Below are 11,570 nucleotides of genomic sequence, written 5' to 3'. Positions count from 1 at the left end.
CCGTCATATACATTAAATGCGTTGACGATCAAATGTTTAACGTTAAGAATTATATTTTAGAACAAACGTAGTTTGGTAATAATTAAAAACCTTTTTATATTTTGTCAAAACCATTATTTTACAATTGTTATCCCCCCACCGAATTACAAAATAGACTCGCCCAAAGCTTGGGTTGCGCTGTGCTCTATGGTAGACGTAGTTTTTATACGTGGAAATGTGCGTGAAGTTGCTTTTAGATAGAACGTGGATTTTTATGTACACATCAAGATTTCGGGTTAAAATTTATATTAACGGGTAAGCAAATTGATACTATTCCTTTTGAAATGTTAACAGTTTAAATTATGTCTGTATTGACTGGATAATTTTAAATGGTCCTGCAGTGAAAATTTTCCAATTAATATAAAATTAGTATGAGTTTATTAAAACTACGCCCATAATAATGCATTTAAAATGCAACTGTATGTAAAATAATTTAAGATGGCTGTAGCGTGCCACCACATGGCATATCAACGTGATTCAAAGGTATTTAATGTCAACTGCCCTTTTGTCATTTTCAAAGCTTACACAGGATTTTCTGGGCATTGAAATACTTAAAAAGGAGCTCAGATTGCAGGACGTTGACAATACCAACAATAGGCTGTGCAAACAAAACGCAGGCACATAGTACGTAAACACTAAGGTAAATGATAAAAAGATTGGGAAATAAACAATGATTTAAGTAATGGGATAAGAGCACTAAGGAACTCTGAAGTTTAAGACATTGTGTTGTAGTAAAATGTAGTTAAATGCATCTGTAGCAGCAGTAACAATGTGCTGAAAGTGTTGTTCAGTAGAAAATAAGATGAGTAGCATATCTGTAATTGACAGGAATGTGACAAAGTGCTAAGAAGAGAGTGAACTAGTAGTGTGATGAACTAAAAGTAAAAAATCCTGTGAAAAGGGAAAATAAAACACTTCCAATTTGGTATACTACCAAAACATCCATAAATTAGGGTAGCAAATGTGCTAGTTGGCAAGTGTCTATGATATACCTTTTTCACAATGTGTTTTTTAGTAGTAAATTAGGCATATTTGATGCAAAGTTATTTTGTAGTTATAATGTTTACTATAAGGCTAGTTATGTACCAACTGTAATTTCATATCAATCATGCCAAAAGAAAAGGCTATAAAACAAGATAGTTTGATCTGAATTTTATTGAAATAGTCATGTAGAGAGTGCAAAAAATAACTTGGAATAATATTCACATCACCAAAATCTATATAATAATTGGGGAGGTGGAAGCCACAGTTACAGTTCACAGACATTTGCCAGGACTTTACATATAGACATTAGAGCTTACTTTAGAATATATTAGCAAAAGTACTATACAATGTAAAGATATACTAGTATGCATCATAAATTGAGAAAACTGAGTAAGAGCAAGAGAATCAAACAAACATGTAGATGGACACATACAACAGCAAAAAAGGGGGGGGGGGGTAGGAAAGAGAATATCGTTTTAAAGTCGTCTTGAAGTTATGATCAGTTCTCGCCCTCTGAGCATTATTATTCACAATCAATGAAAGACTGTCATGTTTGGCAGAGACGTATGTCTGTACTGCTGTACAATGTGAGAATGGAATATACAATAAGAAAGATAAATTAATTGTCTTATTGGAAATATAACAGAAAGTAAATGATTGATGAGATTACACAGATGCACTGCTTCAACTTCACTATCTCAGAGCAAAAATCCAAGATGGATGAAGTGACAAAAATAATGACACCCTCCAAAGTCAGTACCTGGTGAAGAGCAAATGTGCAGCGGTTCTCAAAAATAGGGCAGGACGCCAACTTGTTTTAAGTGTACAAGCTTCATTATAGGTGAGCTTTTCAGGTTATATAAACTCTTGTATCCAAACTGTATCCACAGACTCTACGTTATAATTATGAAATTATATAGGAAACATGATAGTGTTTGCTATGATCTTGTAGTGTAGAGCAGAGCCATTTACAACCATTTATAGTGGGATAACCTCAACTGTTTTCTCTAATATTACAAAATAGTGCTCATTTTGCTCACTTTCCTCTTTACACATTAAAAAAACTTCTTATCCTCCATGTACAATCAAAAACAAGGCTCTTTGCATTGGGGGCCAAATATCTATTTACAGCCCCGAAAGGTATGCTGTACTCATGGATCCTAATCAACATCCCAATTTTATTTTATTTTTTGTTACATGCCATACCTATTTTATTCTTGAGCATTCACATACTTTTAGCATATTTACAACCCTTTTCCTGTCAAACTTCCTCTTGGTGATTGGCCAGATGGCTTTGTTGAATTCTGACCGTCACTGTTACCCTCGTCGGCAGTTGGTTGGCTGTGACCCTGGATGTGACTGGGTGGGGAAGGTGGTGGGTACGAGGGAGGCGGGATGGTCAGGTGTGGTAGAGAAGGCATTGCTGGGCGAGGTGTGGTGGGAAGAGGCGGTGGGCTCGAATGATGGTACGAGCGAGGTTGGGGTGATGGGGAAGAGCTGGCACTCTTTGCTCTAGGAAGGGTCTCGGGATGGTCGCTGATCTGCTCCAGCAAGGAAGGCATGTCCCCCTCGATCTTCTCTAACACGGCAGCCATTTGCTTTTCAATTTGTTCGATTACACAATCCATTTGCCAGTCCGCACTCACTCCACTTCCGGGATCTAGACCACCGTACTGTCCGACAGAGTAAGTTGGACAGTACGGGCTTCCGTACCCTGATGCACCATGGACCATCTCTTGCAGCTCCTGCTCAAATACTGTTTTATCACAGCTAAGACTTGAAGATCCCAATCCTGCATATGTACACTGGATGTTTTTCACCGACTGGCAACTCTTGTCCATTCGTCCTTTATTTAACTCTCTGCTCTTAGGATTGACCTCGCAATTTACTCCTACTTCTGCTGGACTCTCTGCAACTGCTTCCGGGAGCTGTGTTTGACACCAGCTACTTGCGGCCATATCATGAACTGTGTCTTTTTTGTCTTCTGATTTAAGAGTTGGCTCCTTTCCCACTGACAAGGTACTGGTTTTGGCATCTGAACATGAACCATGATCCATTGAGAGTTTGGCTGCCATTTTGCGTCGATTTGGAGTATCAGGGAAAGGTGATTTCTTTTCGACACTACCAACAGTTGTGGCCTCTTGCTCCTTGGGAACATTATTCTTTTGGTTGTCCGAGGTCTTGATGGGCTGGCTGGGTGCTGCTTTCTGGCTCGCTCTTGTTGATGGTTTGTCCTCCCTTTCAGTAGTGCCTTCAGTAGTCTCTTTCATGTTGGGCTCACCTGCTTGTAAATTTATAGAGCTTTTTGATCTGGGAAGGGTCTCTGCTTCTTTCTCTTCTGCTTTTAGGTGTCTTGCTTTCTCCTCGTCTTGATTATCCTCCGGTCTGCTTTCGACAGACACCTCATGGGACATGCTCACAGCAGAAATGCCACCTGAGTCTTTTTGTATCCCTTTACCATCTAATCCATCCGCTTTATCCTCTTCACCCTGGCCTTCAACTACCCCATCAGAAGATCCCATTTCAGAGGCTCGGAGACGCTGCATGAATGTGGTGACACGAATCGCTTTCTGAAAGTGAAATGAAGACATACCAAACACTTAGTACCTTCTAAATTCTAAAGTAACATGAGGTCTTCTTTGCTATGGAGATGAAATGCATTGTTAACAGCATGGCAGTCTGTGGTAGCAGTTTTCCATCTCTATCTCTTTCATAAGACAAATACATTGGAGATGGGCGTTTTAGAAATTTCGGGGAGGCATCTCATTTTTTTCAACGTATCGAAACATCAATAGATTTCTAACAGTTAAATTATTTTAACAACTATAAATTACAGCTAATAATTATGCCCAACAATTAAATGAAAGTAAGAGCCATTTTTGGCTTATTTATGTTTATTACTGGCTGCTGATCTGAATGAAATGTTTTTGATATGTATGTGTCATTGACAAAAGCATGATGTGAATCAATGAATCAGGGCCACGGTAGATCATCTTAGGACAAATCACTTTGCCTTCTCTCTCTCTCTCTCTTCATAAGGACCACTTTGGTCCTTTCTGGCACACACACAAACACAAGGACAACTTTTCATACACATACATGTGACACTATGATGAATATTCAATCTGGAGATTTGTCTGAGTGAATGAATGACTAACTGGAATTCAAACTGGAATATTGAGGACACTGTGATTAAAAGCCAGACGGCATATGACTGAATGCACATGGGACCAGCTGGGCAGTGATAAATTTGTTAGTTACTGGTGTGTAAATACAGGGAGGCTTAAGTGCAGTGAGAATCTTTCCAACAATCAGACTTGAACTACATATTTCCTGAATGATCGCTCCTTAAAGAATCAGGCCAGGCCATGAGACACCACAGCCATGTACACTAGGTATGATGCTAAAGGAAATATGAGTGCCCAAGTCAAAGATTGTTATACAGAGAAAAGAATCTCTGCCTCTAGGCTGCCCCACGAATATCAACAGTACCTTCAAATCCTGGGTATCACATGCAAGGAAAAAGCAAACATTAATATAATAACCATCAGAACCTTTAATAAACAAAAGCTTTATTTGGTATTACCATCTTTACAGTTATTGTCCTTATTCATTATCCTATTATTTATTGTGCTGTTTTCTAGAAGATTGATTAGTACAATTATTAGAGGCACCTGGCAAGTTGTACATGACTGTTGTGTATGACAGTAGATTCCTCTTACCCTCCACTTGGCCTTTGCAAAGTTTTTCTCAAATTGAGCACAGACTCCTTCCTTCAGATTCTTTTCCGAAGCCCCATTTCCAGCGATCCTGTCAAAAAAAAAAAAAAAAAAAAGTTGACGCGTTATCTCTCTGAAAGAAAGCAACAGTGTGTTTGAGTTTGTGTGTTTGTATATAATCTTACCATCCATGCGTAAGGGCATCTTGTGCAGTAATTCTCAGCATTGGGTCAACCTCCATAAGTCTGCATACCAGCTCTTTCGCTGCATGACATTAAAGAGAATAGGACTGAGGTTTAAAACATCAAAAACTAAAAAAAAAATTGATCAGATCAGGAACTTATATCATATCCTGATATTAGTACCAGCAGGGGAAATTTCATCCCAGTATGGTGAATCAAATTCAAATTCTCCAGCAACAATGCGGCAGAAGATTATCCGGTTGTGCATGTCTGTGTTCTCCTCCTCAGTTTCATCATAGAATGGAGGGTTTCCAGACAACCTACAAATGAAATTTGTATGATTTGTATTATGATCTGTTGTGTTAATATGTATGAGTATACATGGCAGATTCATTTTTAATCAAGTTTATTTTGGTGTCATAGATGCTGTATAAAACTACAGACAGGCAGTTCTTTTTTTACAGTTATACATTTGTGATGTCAAAGTAAATAGGTCGATATTCTTGAACAAATTTTAAAAACACTAAACAAAAAATCTAAATCAATTTCATAATTTCTGACTAGTCTTCTGAAAGCAGAAAGCCACAAACCCGTTTTAAAGAGCCATACATAAAGATAATAAAGAATCGCTGACAAATCAATTGAATGTCAACACAATGTATCCAACACCAACTTACAAGATGTACATAATGACCCCCACTGCCCAACAATCGACTGGTCTTCCATAGCGATGACGAGCCACCACTTCAGGGGCTGACAGGAAATATAACAGAAAAACAAACAAAAAAGAATGATGTGAAGGTTAGTACTTCACATACAAGTACAAATAAATAAAGAAATCATGTGATAAATCATTACCCAGGTACTCGGGTGTCCCACAGGGCTCGGTGAGTGAGCCGTTCTCAAACCTGGACAGGTAGAAATCCCGCAAAACTACCTTGTTGTGGTTACTCTCTCTATAGTACATCAAGTTCTCCAGCTGAAATAAAAAAAGTCATGGTAAAAAATCAAACAAAAAAACAACGAAACAAAAAATCAATACTAAGTAATGATACAAGGAAAGTCATGGCATTATGCCAAAGTACGACTGAATAAGAGGTTGCTTTGTCCTAAATAATATTGATATTAGTCTATCAGCTGGCCAACAGAGACCTGACAGGACACACCCTTCACCCATCTCAATGTGAAGAATGAGTTTTGTCTTTAAGATAAATCTGAAAGCAAATAATATTTGTATCTCAGTTCTGTGATTTCAAGCAAAAGCCTTAATAAGAATCAAAGCTATATCTAAAAACACCCAGGAGGCAATACAGAATTATGCTTTACTGACAAGAATGAGCCTTAAGCAAATAAGATGCACATATACATGTAACAGAATTTCTGATGCAAATATTGAGCACAGCGTGTTGCTGCCATGCACTAGAGGGCACTACAAACACATGTTGTCTCATGACAAACGGCATCATAATCTTAATGGCTTTAGTATGAAGCATTAGAACCACAGGGGGTGGCAATACTGTTTATTACTTTCATATTTGTTTTGAACATTAATAACACCCACAGGGAGCTCCTGCAATTTTACAAATGCATAGTGTTATGAGTCAAAGAGGACTAGGCGTTTGATTAATATAACTGATCATCATTTAAACTCTGCAGACAAAAACATCCCCAGCACACACATATACAATAACATGTTAACACAGAGTTACAGCCTTATTATCACACATTCACTGTTTCTTTGTATTAAAGTAAAAAAATGAAGCAAAAACACAAGGTATCATTACAAATGGCCTGTCTTTTCAATTTCATATATCAGCCCAGTTGCATTACATTTAATGCACATGTTGCACTCCATTATTGTATTATACACCATGCATATGGACTGCACATATATCATTTTCATTGATAAATAATATATTATGATTGTAAACCCACCTTTAAGTTCCTGTGTACTATGTTAAGGGAGTGAAGGTATGCCGCTGCTTCTAAGACCTGACGGATCACATTGGCAGCATCTCTCTCTGTGTAGTTCCCCTGGTCTAAGATCCAGTCAAACACATCTCCTCCTGTGGCCCTGTGACAAACACACAGTCACAAAAATAAATGAGAAAAAAAGGGAGATCTGAATATGTTTGTAGAGTTAACTTCTATTTCATCTTTATTTATTGCTTATTCATACTTAAAGGAATACTTCACACCAAAATGAAAATTCTGTCATTAATTACTTACTTCCATGTCATTCCAAACCCGTAAAAGCTTTGTTCATTTTAGGAATACAATTAAAGGTATTCTGGATGAAAATCGGGAGCCCTGACTGTCCCATAGACTGCCAAGTAAGTTACACTGTCAAGGTCCAGCAAAGTATGAAAGACATCGTCAGAATAGTCCATCTGCCATCAGTAATTCAACCGTAACGTTATGAAGCGACGAGAATAGTTTTTGTAAGCGAAGAAAACTAAAATAATGACTTTATTCAATAATTCCTTTGTCAACAGTCTCCTCTGTGTCTCTCCATATCACTGTATGCTGCATATTCTCTTCATCATCCGCGCCACGAGGATGCACTGTTTTCTTAAATCAAAGCTAAATATAGGTAGAAACAGCTCATTCTCTGGCACGGCTGACACAGAAGAGCATAGGCAGCATATGGTAATATGGACTTACTTGGCAGTCTATGGGACAGTCAGAAGCCTCCCGGTTTTCATTGTGTTCTGAAGATGAACAAAGCTTTTACCGGTTTGGATCGACATGGGGGTAAGTGATTAATGACAAAATTTTCATTTAGGGGTGGAGTATCCCTTTAAGTTATGGATGGGTTATGCCCTGGACCAATGGGTCACTGTGTGTGTGTGTGTGTGTGTGTGTTTGTAAAAATACACATCTTATAAAATGATCTAAATATTATAAATGTTCCATTTACATCAAATTGGGTTCTTGCTCTTTGGCTTGTCACCAAACAAAACAATTAGTAAATTAATATCAATTTTGGTTAACCATTACATAAAAAAACATCCTGCAGGCTAAATATAAAATAACTTTTAAAATCTTATTGGAAATAGTAAATGACTAACTGTCTAGAAACTATATTTTCTATTATAGTTACTCATTCCTGTAATCTTAATAGCTCTAATAGCATGTCAGTGTCATTCATGCAAAAGCAGATGACAGGGTTTTAATAGATTGCAACCCTGGCAAGATGTGGATATTTGCATGAGGAGCGGTGACAGAAGAAGTGTTTTTTGGAGTGATGTTCTGATGAAGAGAGGCAAACGGAGGTCAGACTCACAGCTCTTGTATGATGAAGAACTCTTTCCTGGTCTCGAATGCATCAATCAGCTGCAGGATGTTTGGGTGTTTGACCCTGGAATAAACACATCGTGGCAAAAAGCTGAATAGTTTCTTTATCTCACATTTAATATAGAAAAGTGCTTCAAAGAGAGTTAGAAAAGACAGAAATAATCACAGTAAGAGTGATGCATACAGCATCTCTTAGCCTCTCCATCCTTAAAGAACTACTTCACCCTGCTACATTTACAATTTCGTGCTCCAGAGTTTAAAGAAAATTTGAGGTTTGAAATGACACAAGGGCAGAATTTTGATCTCTGGGTGAACCATCCCTTTAAATTTTTTGTCTTCGTTCTCTCCGATCAGCACTCTCACAAAACCCTACATCATCTGTTGACGTTTTGAGTCACCACATACATTTTCAAGATCATGATCTCATTCTTGGCTGCCTTCCGCACTTTCCTGCCATCCTTCTTGAGGAATTTCTTGCACACATAGACCTTGTCCGTCTGTCGTTCCTTTACCAGGCACAGCTCACAAAATTCTTTGCTGCAAAGAGAAATTATTCTGAATGCTATATTTTATGCTGTAAAAATTACTGTGACAAGCACCTATCTATTAGGAGAAATTTGTCTTAAATTAATGTTTAATGAGATCATGCATCTGTAATTGATGGATTGGCTTTCTTAAGGCTATAATGGCAGATCTTTGCACACTTACGCCTTGAGGACCTGTCCAATCTCGTATTTGTCAGTAATGTCTGACAGGCTGTTGTATGTCCGCCCATCTCGCAGAGCAAGGCACCCAAATGGCATGACAGCATCCACCTGCCCAGAGGAGAACAAGCATACACATACACATACAGCCATCAATCTCAATAAAACTAATGTCATTCACTCTAGAGGAGCATGCGTCTTCACAAACTAGCCTCACCATGACAGGTCCCACACAGAAATTGCGAAATGCTATTGAATGCGGTCTCAACATGACTGAAAAGAGATTTTCAACTAACTTAAAAATGTTTGGAGCGTTAACTGGAAATATTGGACATTATTCATCTAACATATGCAGAACAATTTCTGTTTAAAACATTCTTGTGAAACAATCCATTCCTTCATAAATTGGCCCATCGGACAGAATGTGACAATTTGCTACACAGAAATTAATTCTGCTTGTGTTTCATGAATAAGGCTCACTGATTATAAGACACTTACTGGAAGAAGGATGCAAAATAGATTCGGAAAGCCTTAGAGATTTTAATTTTCAACTAAGACTGGGTAAAAGGAGATATGTTTAGCACTCAGAAAATGGTTTTAAGGAGATTTTGTTTTCGGTTTATTTTGGGTTAACAGTTTTTCCCCCCAACCAACTCTTTTAAAATGTAGGGCAATTCTGAATAAAGTATAAAATGCTGTAAATGCTTCTAGCAATACAATTAAATAAACAAGTGAGTAAATGAACAAATAAATAAAATTGATAATGTGTCAGGGTTGTAAGTAACAGGTTTGCAGATTTTGCCAAGATTAAGCTGTCACTTACTAGTGGCTAGCTAGTATGGGACCAAATGTTATTGTTAATAATAAACATATATTTTCCATATTTGCATAATAATATTCACAATGCTTTTCTCCCTATTATATACATCTCATGCATAGATAACAGTTTATAGTAATAGATAGTATAGTAACAGTTAAAACTCCAGAGAACACAATTTACATAATATTGTATCCTGTTTGTGAAAATGTGTCATATAGAAAAAGGTTTGTGTTAGATTATTATCTGATGTATTACACAATGACAAGATCAGACATATAATGCTCAAGTGAAAATAATTCAACAGATGGTTGAGAGGACATGTTTGTCTGTGAGGAGAAAAAGAAGATCTTTAAGGAAGAGCGTGTTGAGAGTGACAGCATCTGCCAGCATCAGAAGACAGAGCGCTGGTCTGTTAGCTGTGTAATCCAGCTCCGGCTCCTGCCCCTAATCCCTAATCCTTCACATGGATCCATGCAAGGGAGGGGTCGGGATACAGTAGGAGAGGTCGGGAACAAGAGAAAGATTACATAACTGGAACACTGTGTGGGACTATGCTGATTTCACGCTGAATATCTCATATGAATGAACTGGAATATTGCAAAAGTGAAGAAATTAAAACCTTCCATGCACTTCTAGGCTTGTGCTTGACAGCTGTTCATCCTACAGCAAAGTCAACATGGCATTCTTACTCGTACTTCTGAGATATCATGTTTGTTATATTTGCATAGCTATTTCTGTTACCTGCCTTCTGGTACCACACAAACAACCCCATAACAGCCAGTTGAAATGAAATTGTGCCACGATGATTTGTATGTGACAGGGCCTTTTAGAACATTTCCGCATTTAAATAAACTATGACACCCAAAAAACATGTTACAAGAGTGCCCTGTTATTCATGGGGTTTATGTCTAATTTAAGATGAGAACAATGCTGTGGTGTTGTAAATTTTGAGTGGATAATATTTCATGTGCAGGTCGCAACAATAACAAAATGCTCATCCATGAATAGAATATTAGAAACTGCAAAGGTCAGATTTTTTTTTTTTTAAAGCAAATGAAACGTAGGGCTATTTTCAAAATCGACTAATTTCCTGATTCAGGTGGGTTGGGTTAACTTGACCCCAGTCAGACACATTTCTTAAGAGTCCTTTACATAACATGTCTTACTGTGTTAAAATTTAACTAGATGGGGCACAACAGAATGAAACCGAACACATGGCTCTCCAGACGCGTTTCAAAAAGTGAAACCATATTTAACTTGACATGCTATCTTAATGCAACACTCATGTCAGAGCTGTGGCACAGAGGGTGTTGCATTGCTTCTGAAATATAAAAGGGCTGAAGAGCGGGGTTCGAGTTTGGCTCAGTCAAATCCCTCTCTCTCAAATAAAATAAGTCAAATAAATATTTACAAAAATAAGTAAAAATTTTAAACAAATAAGTAGCATGCTTAAATACTTTCAAATACTTTATAATAAATACTTCAATAATAATAAATAACTTTAAACTACATACAGATAGATATGAAAGTATTAAATATAATTTTTTATTTAAAGATACATGTAACTTTGTTTAAAATTAACTAAATGTAAATAATGAGTGAATACATCATAAAACAATCTTGTGAACAGTGTTTATCCCTTACCCTAAATCACAATGTTATGGATCACTCGGGAAGCTGAGGAGTAACAGAATGAAGATGTTTATTATACACAGACACAAGCAGGGGAGCAGGTAGGGATGTGACAATGAGGATGGATCCGTGAAGGTAGGGTGAAGACTTCTTGGAGGGAAGGTGAGCCACACACACGCACACTTGGGGAACT

At 37.5% G+C, this 11,570-nt stretch overlaps 2 protein-coding genes across 3 annotated transcripts in view; one reads left to right on the top strand and one right to left on the bottom strand.

Annotated features, from left to right (window-relative positions):
• The window catches only part of LOC132118142 (transcription initiation factor TFIID subunit 13), a 254,939-nt gene that overhangs the window by 125,331 nt on the left and 118,038 nt on the right, over window positions 1-11,570 (top strand). The window lies entirely within an intron of this gene.
• The window catches only part of camkvl (CaM kinase-like vesicle-associated, like), a 49,689-nt gene continuing 39,295 nt past the window's right edge, over window positions 1,177-11,570 (bottom strand). For both annotated transcript variants that reach the window (XM_059527693.1, XM_059527694.1), the window contains 10 exons: window positions 8,930-9,036; window positions 8,627-8,758; window positions 8,211-8,285; window positions 6,860-6,998; window positions 5,783-5,903; window positions 5,602-5,677; window positions 5,108-5,244; window positions 4,928-5,006; window positions 4,746-4,833; window positions 1,177-3,593 (listed from right to left, as the gene is read on the bottom strand). In XM_059527693.1, coding sequence (XP_059383676.1) covers window positions 2,268-3,593; window positions 4,746-4,833; window positions 4,928-5,006; window positions 5,108-5,244; window positions 5,602-5,677; window positions 5,783-5,903; window positions 6,860-6,998; window positions 8,211-8,285; window positions 8,627-8,758; window positions 8,930-9,036 — 2,280 coding nt within the window. In that variant the 3' untranslated portion in view covers window positions 1,177-2,267. The remainder of the gene's footprint in view (window positions 3,594-4,745; window positions 4,834-4,927; window positions 5,007-5,107; window positions 5,245-5,601; window positions 5,678-5,782; window positions 5,904-6,859; window positions 6,999-8,210; window positions 8,286-8,626; window positions 8,759-8,929; window positions 9,037-11,570) is intronic.

The sequence above is a fragment of the Carassius carassius genome, chromosome 37 (assembly GCF_963082965.1).
Source record: "Carassius carassius chromosome 37, fCarCar2.1, whole genome shotgun sequence".
Classification (NCBI taxonomy): domain Eukaryota; kingdom Metazoa; phylum Chordata; class Actinopteri; order Cypriniformes; family Cyprinidae; genus Carassius; species Carassius carassius.
The sequence above is the reverse complement of the archived record's forward strand: the minus strand, read 5'-3'. Positions and strand labels throughout refer to the sequence as shown.